This window comes from Varroa destructor, unplaced genomic scaffold, assembly GCF_002443255.2.
Source record: "Varroa destructor unplaced genomic scaffold, Vdes_3.0 BEIS01000005.1, whole genome shotgun sequence".
In the NCBI taxonomy this organism is placed as follows: domain Eukaryota; kingdom Metazoa; phylum Arthropoda; class Arachnida; order Mesostigmata; family Varroidae; genus Varroa; species Varroa destructor.
Genome location: NW_019211458.1, coordinates 33110025 through 33132662, shown reverse-complemented (window position 1 = coordinate 33132662; position 22638 = coordinate 33110025). Strand labels below are relative to the sequence as shown.

General features: G+C 38.0%; 1 protein-coding gene across 6 annotated transcripts in view; it reads right to left on the bottom strand.

The window, feature by feature from the left end:
* Nucleotides 1–584: 584 nt before the first annotated feature.
* Nucleotides 585–22638, bottom strand: part of LOC111251587 (uncharacterized) — a 46421-nt gene continuing 24367 nt past the window's right edge. For 5 of the 6 annotated variants that reach the window (XM_022808273.2, XM_086991676.1, XM_086991674.1 and 2 more), the window contains exons 3-9: nt 17145–17385; nt 6526–6991; nt 5649–5856; nt 4915–5121; nt 3634–3840; nt 2540–2593; nt 585–2251 (exon numbers count right to left, since the gene is read on the bottom strand). In XM_022808273.2, the coding sequence (XP_022664008.1) occupies nt 1925–2251; nt 2540–2593; nt 3634–3840; nt 4915–5121; nt 5649–5856; nt 6526–6991; nt 17145–17385 (1710 nt within the window). In that variant the 3' untranslated portion in view covers nt 585–1924. The remainder of the gene's footprint in view (nt 2252–2539; nt 2594–3633; nt 3841–4914; nt 5122–5648; nt 5857–6525; nt 6992–17144; nt 17386–22638) is intronic. The other variant, XM_022808274.2, reaches the window with a different exon arrangement.

Here is a 22638-nt window from a genome sequence, read left to right as displayed (position 1 = left end):
GCCATAATAAAAACTGGTATTTAAACCAATATTTATGCTGCTGGACGGTAAACGATATTGTCATAGTAAATAAAACCAAAACATTTCCGATCCTACTGTTATATCGCTTGTTTTTTACCGTTCTTCTCCATCCCGTAGGTCAACTGCATTCTCGGTAAATGTGCATTTGACATTGAATTTTGCTTGTCTTTTATAATTTTCAGCAGGAAGTCTTGAATAAACCTTTTCTACGCTCTAAAGCCATTGACACAAGTATTAAGAGCTTCGTAAAATGTACGCCTACACTACAGGATATAGCCGTGAATGAAGGTTATCAAGCGTGACAATTGCAATTGCTTGACGAAACCGTTCTTTAAGGCTATCTAGGTAAACTCTAGGCAACAACAAGATTTTGCGCTATAGCTGAGTATCAAGGAATATCCGATCTTAACGAAAATAAGCATTACATGATATCTTTTCCGCTTTTCGTCGTTAACTTTTTTGCATTTAATTTGAAGAAGATCAAAAACCCCCGTATCTTCTAACGATTCGGATTAAACCTCACATCAGATACCATAGGGACATTAATGAATGCAAATGTGAAATTCGATTAATGCAAAAATGTAAAAAAAAAAAACGCTTTATTTAACTTCTTATGATATTTGGAATGATATGGGGATTTGGTAACTAGCAGCGAAATTCAAAATAACATAAATCAATAAACAATGCTACCGATGCAAGCCACTACAACATTTTTTCAAAATTAGTATTAATATAGCTTTGGTATAATTACAGAGTTAAAACACAATACAACACTGCGCATCCCAAAGCACGCGTCTCTGTGCTACAGCAGAACGAACGGGCACTTTACACGTAGAAACAAACACAACTGTGTGGAGATCTACCTGTCGTTCATAAACGTTTTGTCCATTGGTAGCGCCGAATTTCGATCCGATACAATATTCATTGCGCTTTCGTAGATTTACAGATCTGTAGAACATTAATGAGTGACTTCAGGTGATATCAACTTCTCTTAATTAGTGCAAGTTATTAAATTTTTAGCATAATTTTGCAACAAACACATTCTGCCAATATTGCCCAGCAGGTATTCCGCACACGCGTGTTATGTCTAGACTTACACACGTATCTTATCATCCAAACACAAAATATATTATTAGGTAAAGTGTACCTCGTTCTATTTACAGCCTCGCTATTATTTCTACGTATGGAGCATTTTAACTGGTTTCCCAACTAAATTCATGTTGGGGAATAATGCACTTTCAAGTATTCTTTTCTCCGTGTACGTCAATAACATGACCTTTGATCACCCATTTCGAGAAGACGCCGTAACAATTTTCATTGCTAGCAAGTTTGCCACACTTTTCTTCTTTTTTTTCTTTTGCTAATCCCCTTAGGTTTATGCTGTAATGCAGCGATTATGCGTTGCCGCAATGGCTGATTAGTCAAATCTATTTTTCTAATGTGCTTCGTGCCATATAATCGTAAAAGGCTCGTCTACTTTATATGTATCGTCTGCCAATGACTCCACATGCAGGCACGTAGGTAAATTAATTATTAATGGCTACAAGTGGCCATGAAAGAAAAAAGTTGTATTCATACGAACATAACACATTTGATTTATGGAAACAAGCCCTCTTGTCTTCTTGTTGAGGGACTGAATTAATACTTCTTATTGAATAAACACGGCTTTTTTTCCAATTAATCTCGTTGGGCAAAATGATGCCCACGTCCGACGTCACGCTGATCAGAATGAGCCTCATGCTGATATGAATATTGTATAGGACATCATAATTAGGGACACCCTCAAGCAGCTTGGTGGACGTTACAGAATACGATGTCGATGACGCCATTTAGGCGCCACCTTGTTGAACTCTGAATGCTCTTTATACTTTGTCTGACCAATATGGCGGCGGCTGGATTGTCCTTAGGCAGATTTTTTCTTGATGTAGGTTTGGATGTCACGAGTAAGGCTCGGAATTCGTGTCACTGCTTGATCAGTTAAGGGAAACCCATTCAAATACTCCATATGGTGGGACACAATCGAAGGCATATTCGACAGTCTGTGCTGCAATTGTTTATCAATTGTGTCTTGAGCAATCAACGCAGTGGCTTCAGACATATGGTTATGTGGCCGACCGTCATACGCTATCATGACGGGAATGTAGGGAAACGATTTTGAGGAATCAGTAGACTGCTGTAGTGTCGCTTTCCGGAAGGATGCTTGAAACCCGGCCGGTGTTTGAAGGTCCGTCTGCAGTAAGATGCCAATATTGTTAATTAATGCTTTTGTTATTCTTAGCCTGTTGCACTCCGTCTTCGAACAACTGGTCCTTCACATTACAGTCTCCTTTAGCGAGCCCTGAGTTAATCCAACGCTCTACTGTAGTTCTGTACTTCAGCTAAATTAGCATGATTCTTTGTGCAAAAGAGGATTTAAATGCAGTTTGATGAACATATATTTAACACTGTTCTCATAATTATATTTGTAATAACAGCGTTTAAATTGGATCAGCTAATCTCAATATTGTAGGACACTTACTTGATGAAGCGCGTGTTGTTGTGGTATAATGTAAGCCTGTGTCTTCGAGTATAACTATAGAAAAAAATCACAACATAGTAAAAACAATATGTTACTGCTTTTGCGCTAACCAATGAAACGTAATCAAAGGTAATTCACAACGGATATATTGGGTACAAGCAAATAGCCAGATGCGTGATATCCATCCCAGTATAAAAAGGCATAGGCACAATATCAGCTATACAATTTACGTAGTATATGATGCAGAATCTTCATAAATTCTTACTTTTCCATCCGTTGGTTGTTACGAGTCGGTACGAAAATAAAATGATAATGCATTAATACGCAGACTAAGGCACCCTAGGATTTTTAATTAGGGATAAACTCAAAGATATATAGGTCTTTACCGGAACATGCGCATATATGTTACAAGAAACTTCACCTACCTTGATGTTGCTAATTTTGTAAACATAAAAAGAGAAAAATATACTACCTATTACATATATCAAATCACCATAAAAAGAAAAGTTCGGGACACTTTAGGGAAACCTTGTTTCAAAACATGTTCATATAACATTTTGGTGTATTTATCCTTGTCGTAGTGATAACATGTTTGTCTACCAAAGTTAACACCATATATTCGTCTAGGTTTGAGAGCAGGCCTACACACCCCCGTTTCGAACTAGGAGCCATTCATTTGAAGCTATAATTAACGACCGTACCGTACCGCACGTAGTACTTGAAAGATTGTGTCTATCCGTTTTTCATCATATAGAAGAAATGTAGGTATCACATATAAAACAAATCTTCCTTATAACTGTACGTGGAACTTTGCATGGAATACTTCGCAAAGATAAACAGAGAATTTTTCATCAATGTAAGGTATATTTTACACAGGCCTTTGTCGTATACTCTGTCCTATCGTCGTTTTAGAAAATTGGTCTTTGGTTTTGAACCTTATGCATATCTAAGAGTTCAGTTGCGTGTTATTAATCACTTTCGAACAGAAACGCTGGGAAGATAATGCATAACATTACTTCTGAACATGACATATCGAACAAGCTACTAGTGGCGAAAAAACATGGCCAAATCTGCCTGTCCATCTATCGATGTACCGTATGATCCTCTCGGGGTGTTACAGCGCTGGCCCTAACTGTGAAATGGCGCTCCTTGCGCAAGTTTTGGCTCCGTGGAAGTGTTGCACCGCGGTAAGCGGAAGCTTCAACACTAGACCGACCGTCGTGACGCTTAGCATGGCTCTGCCTAAAATGCTGCTTGAAGTCGTATTCCAGCGACTGGGCATCAGTTCCCACTGATATCTCCTAGGAAAGTTAAAAGAAAGAAAAAAAGATGTTTACGCTATAACAAATTGTTAGAATCACTCGTTATCGATTTAAGATCCCATGGTAGTATTCGGAGTCGTATAGGTAGCTGACATGGCTTTATATGTTCCCTTAAAGTAAAACAGTCATTAGAACAAATATGCCTTTCAACTATATACGATTATTTTATTTATCCTAACAATCAATGCGCCACTACGATTTGGCACTCTATAGTTTGTACAGTAAACACATATCAAAAATTAATCAGCAGAACTTCCGAATCACGTGTATTTTCCATTCCATTAACTAGCCAGTTGGGTGAACTCGGCACTCAGTTGTATTAAGTTAGCAACATACAAAAGATCAGGTGTTCGTTTGGTGCTTTTGATCAGAGCGTCGGCTACCGACATCAGACAAATGTAACAGTAAACTGTCTTTTACATGCATTTCAATTACTTATTTTTGCACTGCTGAGCAAAATACTGCCACGGATCAAAAAACTTATTTGCGGCAGATGCTGTTTTTCTTTTATCAAGGTAAAGGTCGTATGGCATCGCCGGTCTGTTCAGTTTAGAGGCGTTAATGATAAAAGATACACTTATGTAAATAGATAATTATGTCACCTTATACAATTCAACAAATGCCACTAGAAATGTTTTTTTTGTGTGATGTCACGCGTCTGTGGCCATCCTAGCTTTTTTTATTTCGCTCCAAAGGACCCCTCCAACAAATGCCTTACAATGTTTCTTTTGAATATAGTCAAATAATATTGCGAAAAGCCATTTGTAAATATGGAATTATCTTTTTTCTTGACATTTCAAAAGTACGGGTTAGTTTACTTTGAGAATAGAAGTGGATCATCTCACAGATGGTCGGGTGCGTTTCTAAGTAGCCTAATAGTAAAAGCATGTTTTTTAGTTACAGTTTAATTGTTTAGACAATTTAAGTTATTTCGCTTGCGAAATTTTCTGATTTATGTTCCCGTTTACGAATAGTATAAAAAGTTTTCAAACGCTTGCCTCCATACGCACCAAAACTAGGCCTAAAATCTTGAAAATAAAATAGATGACGCACCCTATTATCCGCCGGGTTAATTACCCGGTAAATGGGCCCCGCATTTTGCGTGGAATGCTGTGATTTTTCGTCAGGAATTGTGTTTGGACCATCAGACTGACGCTGCAAGCGTCCATCGTCCGTGTCGTCCATCTCAACTGCAATCTTCGATTTCGGTAAGGGAATATGTGCAAGGAGAACATCATCCGATGGCTCTTCTTCTTCCTCCTAAAAAAAACATGTTCTAGGATTCATAATCTGTATAGAGTTTACAATTTATAATGCTGCCATAAAGTGTTTTGTAGACAACCCCTATACGAGCCATATATTTCGAGATTATTATCAAAAATTAATAGCGATAGTCGCAAAGCAGGCCCATGCTAGGGTATAGAGAGTATAACATCAGCAAAAAAATTTAAAGAAATTGCCTTACGGCACATTTCCTAAACAGGAAATCTTTGCGGGAAATGTCAGATTTGACTCTTCGCCGAAACACGCTTTGTCGACAATACAAGGTCTTGTTAATAATAAGATTGAATACATTCTCAACTGTTTCAATAGGCAGTGGCCCACATAACAATGTCCAAATATATTCTTTCAATATATTTATGTATTTTTCTATCGAAAAAGAGATATTTCTTAGAGTGAGCAGTAGTTGCGCAGTTTGAAACAGATATCTGCCAGACCCGCCTTGAAAAATACGCAGAGGATAAATGCAGAAGAGATAGAAATGTTTCGTAAAAACCGAGCGCTACCTTTCCTGTCGAATGCTGCTGGGCATTCTGCGAGGTGTAGTGGGCAGTTTCGCCGTAAGTATATCCATGTTGCTGGGGGTGTTGTTGTCCTAGATGCGTTGGAAATGGCGTATGTCGGCCTGAGCCGGCTTGCTCGGTCGAAGCAGCCCCTTTTGTGTTGCGAGCACCTTGCTGTTCATCTGCATACACGTACTGGACCTGTTCATGTCTAACCCATGAATAAATTGGTATAAATGAATTAAGGCTTTTCTATGATCCTTATGCGTCATCCATGCTGTACCTATCTATCTATCTATCTAGCTGCTGGCCGCTTAATAAATCAGTTGAGCCGAGAAATATGTGTATCCCAACAACATAAAAGCCATTAAATTTCTAACTTCGCATAATTCGTCATATTTTTGGAGAAATCCTAAAGTCTATTTGAACACCTAATGTTAAACTGTAGACAACTTGCAGATGCGTTTCCCTTCAACATATATATCTTGCTTTCAATTCTCGTTCGACTCTTGGCCTTTAACGCTTCTCCCCACTGATTAAATCCTCATCCTTTCATGAAAGTAATGTAACATCTCGCTGCCAGCATCGGTATTCGGTGTTGTTGACACAGAATAGCAGCACCCTTGCGAGAGTTGACTCTGATTGTTACGTCGGAATTTAAAACTTCTTTGAGCTTTTCTTGACGCCAGAGAACTAACAAGGTCATTTCCTAACGGCCTTCATGCTGATACGCGTCGTATACGCTTGCAATGGACGTCACTGATGTATGCGTTGGAGTAGCGAAAGAAAATAAAAGATAAAATGTGCATGGTTGTATGTGGCAAACCGTATTAATCGTCGGAAGACGTTTCATATAAAATAGAAATGTTGGTCTTTATACCCAATCGGTTGTTGCTGATGGTGATATTGTTGCCTTGCTTGGTAGTACTGCGTCTGCTGATGCTGGGGTGCACCCGAATCCATCAGCGGCAGATTATGCTGACGCGTTTGGTATTGCTTTATTGAATGAGCGTTTACTGTCGCTTTTTCCGCGTTTTTAAAAACATCCTGCTCAGCACTCTGAGGCGACTGCTGGTGCGAAGATTGATGGGTTGACTGATAAGCAACATGTTGAAGATGATCAGGTTTTTCAGGACTATTCAGATTTCGTTGATATTCTTCCTGCGGACGACGATTTATCTCGTGCGGCTCATCCTGTACGCGTTCGTAACGCGGAGTCCGTTGTCTTTGCTGATGATAGCTGGACGGTACGAGGAAATGGCTCACCTGCTCGGGGGCAACCGAGGCCGTACCAGCGTACGAGTCTGCATTGCCGATCGAGCCTCTCCCCGCTGGTAGCGGCTCGCCTTGGTAAATGAAAATGAAAACCATATTATAGTTAGTGTTATCACTAATCACAACGCAATGTTTTTGTAGTCACAGTTAACATTGTTATTGTTGGTGTTATTGCTGATGAGTTGATTAATGATCGCACGATTTAAACCCGTTTCCAAACGGTGCCCGGTTTTATATCTAGTATGATAAGCACACCCATGATTATGCATCATGATATGATTTCTTGATAAGAAAGGTAACTTAGGTTCATCTTTTCAGACACTTTACAAAAGCAATATTGCTTCTCTTTACATAGTGCATTAGATTGCGCCGGTTCAATCAATAAAAGCAACAATTCGATTATTGGTGTCACAATAACGCCGGACCCCTTTATTATGAAGCATCTATTCATTATGAAGTACATTTCATAACAATTACTAATACACATCTGATGCGCATTGCTACATGCACTAATGTAAATGATTTACGGTAAACTATAGATAAAAAGCATGGTACATTATGTCTGTGTACGTTTTAATCTAACAAAAAATATATAATATGGAAGCAGGTGTGCAGAGCGATACGTGAATTTGATCTTATGAAAACTGAATAAGTGTTCAACTTACCAAACATAGAATATTCAAAAGGTCTTTCTGGCTTCGAAGAATGTAGAGAGCATACTTAAATGAACCTCAACTGTATCAATGACGTTGAAAAGAAAATAATCGGAAATTATGGTGTAAAATTAAATGGTCAAATTGGTCTAGAACATGATTCCGAGGCAAATCATGAATTGATTTTGTATGGCATGCTAGTTGTCCTTCATCATTAGCAATGATTGCCTTCCTGAGTTTCCACCTACGTCCTATTGGAGCCATGATGCTGAAGACCTTTTTCGAGATGTTCAATCCGAAACGGTGTTAATAATTTTTTAAAGCAAGCCTTTACAACACTGGCGAATACTCTATGCGTAATTTTTGAGAGATATACTTGCCGAGTCAAAAATAGGTAGAGATCTGCGCTAATTTTTCAAGAAAGCATTGCACTTCCCTCGGCCGAGTAGCTCCGAGGATTTAGTTAAAGAGGATAGCTGAAGTTCAGCTTAAAATCACACATTGGCGACTTATAAAGACCCAATTTTCCTTAATAAGCTGAATAAATCCTAGAATTTTGTTCACATCTTGCACTTTGATCAAGCGACCATATGGAACTTACTAATCATTCTGTTTCCGCGAAGTATTATGTGTACTCCGAATAAATAACAATTGATACCAGGTTCAGTCAGCTGTTGCAAGTAATTTCTAGATTAACTTAATGGTCAAGTTCTTTCAGCTGTTTTTGTTCTTTTCTGCACGGTAATGTTAATACTCTACTGACGTTGCCAAAAAACTGCAAATATGCTATAACTCAGATTCTTATTAGTAGGATTTGATAAGACTTTTAAAAGTTATTAAAATTTTTATAAAAAAAAAAATAGAGATTTACAAAGACTATATCAACTTCCCTTACCTTTTGTAAAAACATACTATGTATTAGAACGCTATCATTGGTACTGCAGAAACTTGGTTACGGCAAAATAAAAAACGCGATTCGCAATCACAAGGTCGAGACAAAAAAAACCTCAGCGAATAATGCAGCACCCAGGTACAACCCTTCAAAGCAGGTCGGACAAATCCGTCAAAAACGAAATGAAAGCGAGAACAAAATCAAATTGTTATACGATGCGCCTTAGACATGATTAGGATGATTCACGCTTAAGGTCTGAAAATAGAACTGTTAAGGATGTCATCTCATAGCCAGATATATGGATTTACTCTTCTTTAATTCTTTTTAATGTATTTGAGTTCTCCTGAAATGTTTACAAGCCTTGTCCCTTTACAAAAACTACAAATGAAGTGCTGGCCTCTCATCCTGCAGTTCAGTATCCGATACGAGCCGAAACCGTCCATCGGTAATTTCGCGCTGCATATTGTATAGTGTGAGGGCTAACGAAAGATCTAGATTCTATCAAACGAGTCTTAAGCTTTCATTGAGAAGTTTGCTAAGAAGTAAGCTATGACGAGTCATACTTCCAGCAAGGCAGTCCTTTGTATGGAAATAGTTGCTGTTGCTAATCCAGGAGCCTACCTAGATAGAAAGCGGAGGACAGATCATCGAGACGATCTGTCTCTTCCCATACCCAACGCGGCATTTATTAGTTAATTACAGTTATCAAGTAGCGCCATTTCGGTGTTTCTGTCATTGGCACGAAGTATGCTTTAGTTCCAAAAACCTAACAGCGGCCAAGGAGCTTGCATAACAAAATTGCCCTCGAATTGTCCTACAGAAAAAAGTAGCACCCCTTAGGACACTAAATGTGACAATTTAGCTTCGCTAATTTACGAGCCAAAAGCTTATACAATGATGTTTAATATAAAAAAAAGTACTCTAAAAAAATGCATTTATCGACACAAACGGCATACATAACTGCACAAAAGACCAAACGTAGGATTGTATTTAAGATGAAAAATAGGCATATATATGAAGCCAAGGCGGCAGATAAATAGGCTATCAGTCATGCATATGGAAAATATAGAAGCATGTGCAGAAATCAATTATGTGAGTGTGTGTATTATCTTTCAATAAATGAGTAATAACATAAATAGCTCGCGGTCACGTAAACGATTGTCAATGACGCACATCTGGTGCTTTTTTCTGTTATTATTGACATAATGATTTAATTCGTTTACCCCATTTTTCTATGCTTTTATTTAAGTTTTTCCGCAATTGTTGGACTTTGTCGCTCCTCTCTATGTAATACCTACATTTAGATGGTCTCTGCGTTGATTAAAGTTAGGTCGCTGGGGGCCTACTCGCACTCTGCTATCGGCCCGCATTAACGTCCAGTTTTTGGAAATAAATAGAAGTAGATATACGTAGCCAGTAGAATTACGTTTGTGGGAGCTTGAGAAGCCAGACGTCCGCTATTGGTGATAAATGGACTAATTATACTGTTGATTATGTCACAACGACGGACGTGCTTAGCTTTATTAAAACACGAACTGTGTTCGACCAAACTACGAATAATCTCATTTATAAACAAATCATCATCATCTACATTCATTTCTATGTCTATATATCGCGCTTATTTCAATTTTATTACAAATCTATTTTTTGCATCAAGTATAAGCCTAAGTTTTCCAAAATATTGAGGGCCCATTTCATCTAAACCTCCCGTTTTGCCTTTTGACTTTCAGGACTGTATGTTCAACATATCTTGAAAAAAAAAAATAAAAAACCCCTAACGCATCGAAGTTCAAATTTAGTAATTAAAAATTCATAAAAATGACCTGACTACGAAACACTGAGCACTTATTTTACGGGTTCTCTTCAGTGTGCTTCGCTATCTGGTTGGGATGCCTCTTTGACATAATATATATTTTTAAGATTGGGTTTTTTACGTATTACTTGGAGCTTATATATCCATATTGCATGGTCTTGGTCCGTGATGCTGAAAGTAGTTTTTAAGCCGAAATAATCATATGCCGCTTTCTTCTGTGCTTCGTTCGAAAGGGTCTCCATTAAGCACAAGCCCAACAATTACGACTAAGCTTGGCTTGATAAATCGCTCATATACACAGTCAGACACCGATACCAACAAAATTTCCGGTGCTATCAAAAGAGTTGGGCTTTCGGTAATCAATAAAGCTGCCGTTACAACTTTTTTCTTTTTTTGGAAAAACTTTATACGATGATCGGCTATTGGACTATTGGGTGTTCGCACTACAAATTATGAAATGACTGCTAAAACAGTAAGCGCGAAGAGCTAACGTACAGCAAATTGGTGACCAACTAGCTTTTCCGTTTAAATTTTGCTTGACAATTTTCATTACAAGATTCATTAAAAAAAATATGTTATTGAGCATATAACAACGACAATCAACGAAGACATGTTTATCACTATGTTGTTGTCGTTATGTGGCCAAGCCCCTTGTGTGTTAATTAGTTGGTTGCCCTTGTCGATGTTGTATCGCCGTTATAACTTGTGGCCATGATGATTTCTAAGTGGATTTTTTGGTTTAGGGATTAAATGGTTCATTGGATTGCGTAGGCCGAACACAGATAGAGACGTATCGTCGTCGTTTAACAAAACCGCACAAAATATTCGCATGTTCTAAATTTTCGAGAAAAGAGTAAGGCGTAGCTGCGTCGAGCAAGACAAGTAATAACCAGATCTTTCCTGATACTGTTTAACGTAGCCATGTATGTGTGTGCTGAAGCGTAATGAATTTTAACAGTTGTCCTGTTAATTCCGTTGTCGGTGATATTGTTCTTGGTACCGTTGCTATTACTTGATTTTATGTTATTGTTTCTATTGTTGTTGTGTTGTAATTCTGATGTTGATGTTAACACCGCGCACCTCCTTCTGTTGGAGTCTTTGTGGTAACGCCTTCCGTTGTATGCTGGTACCCTACATGCAGCCTACTAGATGTAAAAATATGAAGACAAAGAAGACAAGCACGATATGCGAATGCAGTCGTGTTGTCGCCGCTATAAATACTACATAACAGTATTAGACTTGCTCATGGGGCAAGGAGCTACCTGTCTACCTGACCTGCTTACACAAGCGTAGACTCAAGCAGATGCACAAACAAACAAGCAAACACACATGGGCACAGGCATACACGCATTCATCAGCTTCAACCACTGGTTTCGGAGGTTGAACGCATAAACGTATTTTTCTGCTGCTGGCCGATGCTGACCACCGCCAGTAGCCGTTGTCTCTCGTTGCCATTCAGACCGCATCTCCTGTACGTCGCCTTCGTGCTAGCGCTGCTACTTCTAGTAGCTATGATGATAATACGATTGACTGAGTGACTTGGGTTTCATGGGTCGAAACCGACCGAGATGATCGAAGCGACCAATGAATCGCGGTAGAGCTGCTGCTGCCACCCTTGTTGTTGTTGTTTTTTCGGTTCTTGACAATTACGTCCAGTTGTGCTGTCGATGCGACAGCAGCTAATAGATAAAGCTGTGTAAATGAACGGCGTCGAAGTGTGGCCATCGCGCGTTTGTCCGACGGGTGGGTAATAGACTTGCAAGCCGACAGATCGAGACAGACAAATCGAAAAGCAGCAACAGCATAGTCTAACGCACACTAACGATACATGTGAGGACGTCTGAATTATTCGTTCAGGCAGCCAATGTTGTTATTGTAGTCAGCCGTTACTGACGAGGAAGCGACTGCCCCACCTGCCTCTATGGCGTTGTATTTGTAAATATTTTCCGCCCATTTTATTCAGTTTGCATTGGCCTGCCCAACTTTACGATCGCTTGTGTATGTAGTGTATCCGATTGTGTTTCTTACATCAAATGTTCATCAAATGTAGCCGGATACTATCGGCTCCTCTACCCGTTAGCATATTGTTATTATTAAGTCGATCGACGTCTGGGCTTATTATAGTTGGACATCATAACCATGACCAGCTCTCACTCATATTGACCGAATCAATGAGATATCTCTATTGTTAAAACGAAGCTATATCAACATATAGATTGTCACCGCAGCCAATACCCATTGGGGGAAGTGTGCGTACAAAACCGCTTCACTTCCATAAGTAAAATCTGATTTGCCTAGAAAAGGCTTACAGACGCAATTCCTTGATACATCATCATCTCCTGACGGTCACGCTAAGCGGATAGCAGGCAAAAGCCTTCTCCACTTCCACCGTACGAATACATTAAATGAATTGTTATTAATCGATCGTCATTAACGGTAACTGACTCATAATTGCGATAAGCTAATTTTTTTGATCGTAAACAAACCACTAAAATTTCGAAATTCCGCACAAAGGAAAAGTCAACCTAAGCTTGAAAAAATTATAAAAAATGAAAAAGAATTGACTTATTTAGTTCCCTGAATGCTGCCGATTATTGCCAGGAAATGCGATAAAACATGGCTGAGTAATAGCGAAGTGAGACAGCTCTTAACAAAAATATAGAACACGCTCCTACTCCGGATATTAGATACAAAAAATGATATATATTTGCCTGTTAAGCGTTTTTGCGTAGCGGCATAGTATGGAAAGCAAACGAAATCTATCTAAGCATTAAGAGCTCCATAGGGCAGCTGAAGTTCCGTGCGCTATCCAGTGACGTTGGAAATGGCTTTACAAGCGAAAATGCAAACCAAGATGCATATAGAATGTCTACACTGAGACTATAATATCTCGGAAGCAGTCATTTCAACAAATGCTATCAACTTGATATCTTCTTTGGTGATCCTAAGATTACATGATTATATGACTTCATTTATATACATGTACGTAGATATGTATATGATTGGGTATGTGAGTTCGCGTATGCAGGCAATAGCATGCCAGCAATAAGTTACGTTTCGACAACCGCTGAAAGCCATTACTTTAGAAGAAGCCATGTAGTTAAAACGCAAGTATAAGGTAAAGTGTTCCTAAAGAGGTAAAGCCATAAATCATAATTGTAATAATAACAAAAAATAAAATCACGTTCCTCATATGTCTTATTATAAGCCAAAGCTTTGTCGAAGGACCTCTCGTACGGCGGCCTCACAAAATAGAATCTGCGACCAGTCGATTTTCTTTCAATAAACATGTTAATTACCATTGAAATATGTTGTACTTAACGCATTTGGCTCACAGGCTATATAAACAAAATGGCTACGTTTAACTAATCCCTCGGCGACTTTCACAAATGGAACCGGGACGATTAACCATCGTCAAAAATGGCCGTTACTTCGTAAAGTGTTACTGTCTCTGAATAGCAAGACACACTGGATCGCAGTTACGTGCATACTGTGATAAGAAAACGTCTCGTCGTGGTGGTTTTAGGTACCACAAGTCATAGCGACAAAATTTAGCGCGCTACAACTGCGATGTTAAATCAAACGATATCAGCGTACATGTAGCATAGATAACTTCAATTAATTCCGTACAGGTTGACACACGTACCAAGTAACCTTACTTATGTTAGCTGTTTGACTATGGCTTATGGAGTACATAATCGCCATTGAAGCTTAGTTGATTACGTATCTAGGACTGCTGAAATTAGATCGAACTTCAGTGCCATTCGTTTCGATAGATCAAATCGACGGAAGTCCTGTAGACACCTTGTAATAATCAAAACCAACGTAACCTTAATACTACAGCTATCTATATATACTGTGCTATTACCTCTGCTACTATCGACGACTGGTGAATAGATTTCAAGGAAGAAGGGAAATTGAATTGTTTCTATAGTCGATGCCTCATTGTGGCTGTATTCTGTAGCTGCTGCACGACATGGATGTTACTGTTTTAGCAGAAGCAAGGGAACAATCCTCTTTTTTTTTAGCAAAATGTTTATTTTTCTTTCGCAATTTATTCTATAGTTTTAGCTGGACCGTTGCCCCTGCCTCCTTGCTCCACTTGTCCATAAGTTTAGCCAATCAAAATTAAATGATGCACCTTAATTAGGTCTGTACACGTGTTGCTACACTCGCATGGTTCCAATGTCTGTATCACAGCTGATCGCTTGAACGGCACAAACGTAAAAGTAACAGTAAAAATAGCGAGGACAACAACGGTAAGCATACTTTTGAATCGTTTGCTGGGACGCTAACAGTTCCTGAATTGCGAAGAGTGAAAACATTTATTATCATTTCATTTTGCTTTATGTCGGCAATATGACTTTGCTAGCGGAGTTAGTGTATTTAAAACATAACGGATATTGTTTTAAAAACGATCGGCTCGGGATTCGCTATCCCCTTACAGAAATGGTCCAGCCGTAACAAACCCACCATGACTATACGACTTTTGTGTTACCAAAGTTTCTTATTGTTTAATGCCAACGGCCATAACGCTATTTGTCAGTAGTTGAAAAGTTGTCATCTTAAATAGGTAGCAACCGTCGAAGGCAGAAAATGTAACTTAAAAGCGATAATGAAAATCCAGAGAAGCCTCAAATAGAAGGATGCGTTAACAAAACATAATGGCAACACAAAAAACCAACTGTAATTATCCCTGAGGTGTCCGAAAGACTATTTTTGAGTCTGGGATATGGTAAGTTAATTCTACAAAGCACTAGAGAATCCTTTTCAAAAGTGTTTTACCATATATGCATCTCCAATTAGAGCGAAAGACTCAACACGATTGAATGATAATTCGCTCTTCGGTCTGTACTCCTCGAGTCTCCTTGTTTCCCATTTAGATACTAATAGGTATTTTACTAATTATTTAAGTTCGTATTTACAAGCGATACTTCAAGCAGCTGATGCTATCAAGCAAATTCTGGCTATCGATTTTAAATGCAATAGGATGCAGGTGATCGAACCGCTCGTACAACTTTATTTTGTACCTAAGTCGATCGAGTCTCGCTTCATCGACTGCTGCTGCTTCCTCTGCTATTGTAGATATCTTTAGCAGAGCTAAACTATTGTCTGCACAATCTTCCACGCCGCGTGGCCAGCCTATTCATCCGGTCGCAAAAAATAGGCAAAAAATATTCTAAAAACTATTCGGTCTGGAAGAATAACTATAACTATGGAAAGACTAGCTAAGGCTAAATTTTTAGTTGTAAAACTGAGCTTCATGGACGATGGGTTGTATTGCTACGACCAAGACGACTTCGCGCAGTATTTGAACTATAAAAGAAATTGGATGGTACGCATTAGCAGGTAGGTAATTAAACATTTAAAAAACAAACAAAAATTATGGGTTACCAAACTATCGTCATCATTTTAGAGTGATCTTTTCCATTACTTGCCATTTGTAGTATAACAATATATTAATTGAAGGTAACCATTGTATAGTAGTCATTGATTTGCGCTAAACAATGTTTTTCTCATGTTCAATGTTTTTTGCTATTGTGGAAAAAGGGTTTGGGCACGTAAGCAAAATCTAGTGTAACATTCGAGTGTCGCTCGGTTCATGTTTTAGTGCGACTGACACATTTTGTCTAAGAGGTAAGTCTGTACATTTCGAAAGTTACACATCGATAATAAGGAAACCCCACGTACGCAAAAGGATCCACGTACGCAGATTACAGATTGGCCAAAGCAAGATTTTTACAGGAATGCTTGTCAAAATATTGAGAAATCGTAGTTCGGACAGAAACGGTCATAGATAGGCTTGTATCAATAATAGGCTCAAAACATAGTATATACATATGGTTGTAAATTATCAGACACAAACACCAACTAGTCTGTATATAGGGCTCATACGATAGAGCATCTCAAACTTTATATGGTTTCCTTTTATGTTCGTTCATAGACACTAATAATAGATACGCAAAAAAATTATTTTCAAAAATAATTAATCTGATATGCATTTGCTAATTTTCCCAAAATGAATTTCTTGTAACGCCTGGAGAGCAATAGCCCTTTGGCAAAGATCACAATCAACGTTGCCCTTATGACCTTCCAAAAAATTTATATGAAAGCTTTCTTCCTATCTGAAGAACTTTAATGGTCTATTTTTGCCGATAGTTATTTTTTAGAGGAAGTTGGAAAAACAAACAATGAAACATGCGTAGAGTACTTATTCCCCTTATCTTGTTAATAGTTTTTGAAAAATATAGCATCGATACTAACATTATGGCGCTGTCGTCATTTTATTATAGATGAGATTTCTTAAGCGTATCAGACCCAATAGTTATTACCGACCAATTTATAAGTAGCATTTTTACAAATAAATGCATACCTCTTGATTTTTCCAGCATAAAACATGTAAAACAAGATTTAGGGCATGCGGCTTTATTAGCAGAACATAATATACTACCCTCGACGGTTCTTTATTCCATTAAATAAGCGACCTGGTCAGCTTTGTTTATCTAGTACGATAAGGACCACCTTTAATGATTGTGGACGATGTTTGACGGTTTGAGTTAGCCCCAATAAAAAGAAGACTGAGAACACTGTCCATGTTTAAAATATAAGCAAAAGCTATACAAGCGTTCTGTCGAAGGCAATCGGATGAGTATGATCCATTAGCAGTTAACTAGATAACAACTTCGTGTTTTGTAATTGAGCTTCGGAGGCAATGAAAGTGGACTCCATGGTAGGAATTCGCCGAAAACGTTTAAGTTTAGAGATTTAACGGAGTGGATACCTCAGTGAGACAACTCGTCAAAAATTAATACAACACTGTTTAGTAAAATTAAGTTAGAAATCATCCGAAGCGAATACAGACTCACCCGACACGTGCTTTTGATCGGCAAATGAGTGGAATTTAAATCCTTTTGAAAATGTCGTTTTATGGATTCGATGAGAAGCGGTACTCTCAGATGCAATCGGTCTCCAGGGTGAGTGGTCCTGTATCTGAAGGGAGAGCGGTGCTTTAGTATCTTCAGCTGTTTTACCATCTGGCAGGGAAGCATGAACTGAGCTTGTCGCCCCATAGTTAACGAATGAGCGCCCTCTGGGCGAGAATTGATCCTGGTGACCAACAAAATTGAAGAGAGTTGTTATCAGTTAGATACTGGAATGAATAAAGGCAAGCATAGTGTATCTTCTGAATCTGAATCCGAGTTTGGTTTCAGAGAAAAAAAGAAAAAGCTTGATTTTGCTAATTAACACACCATTGACGAAAACATCTTTCTCTTTATCTAACTTTATAAATTATACCAACAATAAATATAGACCAGGGCGTTAATAATTTTTTGTTTTATTCGGGAGTGACTCCGCATATTGTGACTCCGTTTTGACTTGTACTTAATTAAGCTGCGTATTGGCTGTAAGACCAAAATAGGACGTCTTTCCTAGCTTATACATAATGAGCTTTTCAGTGATAACCGGTCATAAAGCTTTAGGAAGAGTTACTTTGAAGGGTTCCTTTTGAGGCATTGACACAAACCTATATCATATCATAAATTATGAGAAAATTCACAATGGACATGTAGCGGGTGCATATGCCTCATAACTAATTTACAGAATAATAATCACATAGATGGCCCTCTTTCAGTGCTAGTCAACGAACTCGTAACAAAAGCTGGCTATTTTCCGTCAATAGTCTATAGTAAAAAAAAGCAATAGTCTAAGTCAACTAATTGAATGCGCTAGAATTAGACGAAAAGAGTGTGACGCTGACCGGAAGTAGACGCGCATACGCAGATGTACCTATTTCGAAAAAAGAGTCAATAGGGTGTATCCAGCCATAGATAATAATAATAATAACAGAAGCATTTGAAAGGTAATGTTTGTCCGTAATAGCCATCGCCCACATCATAGGCATCCCTCACGAATCGTGTCTATGTATTTCTTGAAGAGCTAGTTCAAAACACTCATGCCATCTTAAATAATATAGATGGTGTTTGAGTCTCATTTTCAAGTATCTATGCATGTCCACGTAATGCTTGTACGGAACTTAAAGGACGGGAAATGAATAAACAAGTTAGAGCATTTCAATGCACGCTTATAAATAGAAATCTAGCGAAAAATTGTGTGAGCTGAAAAAACGCATAGATCCGTAAGCATTGATTGACAAAGCTTGCCCATCCGATAAGACGTATCGCTTGTGCCTCGGCCTTCTCGAAATATAATACTATTATGGAGCTTTATATCAGCTTCTTCTGACCAACACGAATTGTCGCCGTTGCGAAATTCATTGAAACCGAAAATACCAACAGCCGAAGGCACAATTTTTCATTCGATTTTTTTTTTTTACTGCTCACTGCTGTACCCAATGTCGATTCTGTACACGACCTTTCAAGCGCTCGGAATGATTTTTTACATATATGAGAAGTACAAAGTACTGATACTGCTTGTCACAAATGTTAACCTTCCATTATAAAAATAACACTGAAGTAGGTAAAATATTAAAGCTAAGTTATAAGTACATAGGATTCGTATATTTCATAACCACGCACTAAGAAGTCAAATTGACCAGCTGTGTATTAATTAGGTAGGCGAGAAACAGCAAGACACAAAGTTCTGTAGGTTTCCACATAACGTTCATATGCTCTCTAGTTGAGTGATTTTTTTTCCATTTGTTACTGATGGGAAACTTCCAACAAACAGCAATTGTAAACGAAATTACGTACAGCGCCCGCCCCTAAAGGACCACCCCTGAAATCGCAATTATCTCGTAAATGGATAAGCATTGTTGAAAAGTCTAACATCATCAAATTAACGTTCAAAATTTTAAATTATCAGTTTTTTTCATAGTTTCATACACATGTGGTTTTCAATTGCAAATGTCACAGTAATCGTTCACTATAAATCGACGACAGTAAAAATGGCCAAAAAAAAATAAATAAAAACCTGAATGATAGCGATAACGTACGATAGACAGGTGGATTGATTGACTGATAGATAGATGGTTCGCGTATCATATTTGACACTTCACGATAGGCAGTCAAAACGTTGGCAGTCGACTGTTTTCTCTTTGCATTGGTATATAAATGACGGCTTTAATAAGCCAGCAACATATAAACTGTTCAATGCTAAGGGACTATTTTAACTTCACGTTAGGTCGGTGTAATTCCGGGTTGGCGCCTAGAAGGTCACTGGACTAGAGCTTTATCCTTGCGTAATCAAAAAAACTATAAACGTTTTTAATTAATTTTGCCCACGACACAAATTATATACACACTATACGGCAGAGCTTAGATGAGCGGTTTAGGTCTTTAATATACAGGTAGCTTAAAACAATGTTAACATATTTATGGACGGAAAGCTCGTAACATATATCTAAACATGTGCACAGCTCTAACGACTCCGGAATCACAAAATCGTTTGGTATATATTGTTTAGATACTGATGATATAGCAATTTAGATCGGATTGCAATATAGAAAATCATAAATTTTGGTCGTACCCATTCGAAGAAAGCTTATCGTCGTAGTATTTTTCACTTTTTCCCCCTTTATGGATGCATTAAAGGATGCCCTAAATATCTCTAAACAGGCAAAGTTTTCTTTCATCTACCGTAAGAGTCGCAACTTCGATACACATTAATGGATTACTTGTATTCGACTCATATTATACAGAGCGAAGGTTACTCAGCTGGCCATATATAGTAATGTCATCACTCCGCTCACGTCAATTACAATCGTTATTAGATGCTTCACAAAGAATTGCGGACTGGATAAATCCATTTTCGCTCGTAAACGTTAGCTAAATGCTGATCCTGCCTTCTGCTGGTGGCCATTTATTAGAAAAATATCTGCCTACTAATCTTTGTAGCTCCGCCTAAAGTAAAAGCAATGAGATGGAATCAGACTTTTTAAGGGAAGAGCTTTTCTTTTTCGCCTTGCATGATATCTTGATAAGAAATTCCGCCCTAAATAACGCTGAATAATCTTTATATATATATATGAAGGCAACGTTTGACACCGATCTAGGCCACGGCACCATATACCTGGTCAACATCCACATACATAACATGCGTATATATATGTATGTAGTATTTAAAGGAGATGAGAATTCATTAAGATAAGCATCTGGCAAAGGTTAAATCTATATATAAGTGGATTTCCAAATGCGGCTGACGTTCAGCCACCTTCACATTGTCCTTAGCGATTTCGGGTGTAAATAAAGTGCGGAATCGGTTCATGCTGTAGGGCTTTGTACAGACTGAGTTGTGTAAGATCTCTCACCAGTCAGTGTGTGCAAAGCTGGCTTGTATTCTTAAAATGTTTGCTCATTTCAGAAGCTTTCTTCAGCAGTGATTTGAAGTGTTCTTTAGCAGGTCGGTCTATAGACACGACTAACCAGTCTGATTACATTCTTACAGCGTTTATGGGTCCAGGAGTAGACAGTAAAAACACTGCTATAAACTTCACAAGAATGTATCGTATGGGGTTGTACTATTACTCGTCAAATAAACGTCATTTATCCCCATGCCTTACTCTTCACGTAACTGACGTTGCAGCTTGCATGTGCTATATAAACCACTAACCCGTAACAGCGTTTTTTCTGCCAGAGAAGATTTGCTAGAAGACGTAAAACGCTAGTAAGAGCATCGTTAAAACGGGCGGTTACTAATGATTACTCCAGATAGTAGCACCTCTATAAGGAAGAAATTCCTTACAAAGATGCTCTAGCCCTGTGTTTGCAAATCGAAGTTGAAAATAACCTGATCATAGAAACACGTGGTTAAATAGCAAATCCTTGCGGTATAAAGAAATAGCCTGCTTCAAGTACAATATAACGAGAGTTTTCAACAGATACGCGTCTGTGAACAAATTGTCCGGTAAAGATTCCATAGGAAGTAGTACCGTATTTGAAAGCAATTAAATTTAAGGTCATATTCAAAAGCTTTACATATAGCCTGCCAGCATCCCTCCTAGCTGCCACTTATTATTGTGCATACAATTCAGATAGCCAACGAAGCCCGTGTAGAAATTAATCTCGCAGATGCTGACTTGTAAAGCTACTAATTTCTAAAGTTAAGTCGTACGCTTGATTATTTCGAAAATAGTTAATTGTAAGTAAAATAATTTTAAAAAATACACGCTTTTTTTGGACCATTGGATTTTGAATGTCCGATGAAAGACCACAAAAATTAGACGTATAAATTGCTCAATTTAGAATTGAGCTCGTATGGAAGTGCCAGTATTGTCTTACCTCGAAATGCCCCTAAGACAAGGGTTTTTGTGGATTTGGATACTGATAAATAATCTTCGTGTGGATACTTTGTATCCAAATCAAAACACTAGGCACAAAACACAACACACGAGACAGGCAACAAAAAAACTAGATTTTAAAACTTTAAAAACAATTACCTCGAGAAATTATTTCCGCCCCGATACGAGCGAGTGCGTCGCCCATTCATAAAAAATAATTCGTAGAGCGTACATTTAGGTTGCCAGCTCCCGTTATTGTTGTTCTTACTAATTAATGCATAGCCCTACATTTCTTAGCCCTTCTTTCTAAAGGGGTCTGGTGTTGATAGCTATGTTGCTTTTTTTGATAATCAATCAACGGGTTTTCCAGCCTACGCTCGAGTAACGCGTTTAGACTCTCCTAATATATTTATCGTATTTATTAAAAAAAAAAAAAATATATATATATATATATATAAAGAATTATCAACTAATTAAAAATTGCTAGTTATTTAATTTGGTTGTGGGCTATTTAATTCAAGTTACTTTACTTAAATGCATTTCTGTCGTCATTACCATTACTGTAATTATCACTTAGCTAAAACCGAAAAACACTTGTAAATAATATAGAATCTCGAATAAATAAACGTTGACGACTTGTTATTGAAACGTACAAAGTGGTGTCCTCACGCTCGTTTAGGTGAGATAATCGTTCCAGGTATTGTTTACAATAATCACCTAAGTTAAAGGCAGACCACGAGGAGTAAATATAGCCGTTTGAATTTCTTTGTTGTTGTTTTTTTCCAGTTCTATCGGTGTACACCTGTTATGTACATTCATCTGACGTATCTATTAGTATTAAGTACATAATTAGCATTCTAGTGCAGTAATAAGTAAGCCGTCATACAAATACAAAAACCTCTTTCACAACACACACACACACACTTTGGGGCGAGTCGTTTGGGGACACTTTTAAAATATCTGTTAGGGTCATTCAAATGCCCATTTTTATGTCTAAAGGAACGATCCAAACACATAAGTTTACCCAGCGAAAATACTATCAGTTACAGTTAGTTAGTACCTGTGACATATTATTATAATCCATCTTTGAATAGACCGTAATGTCAATAATTTATATATATATA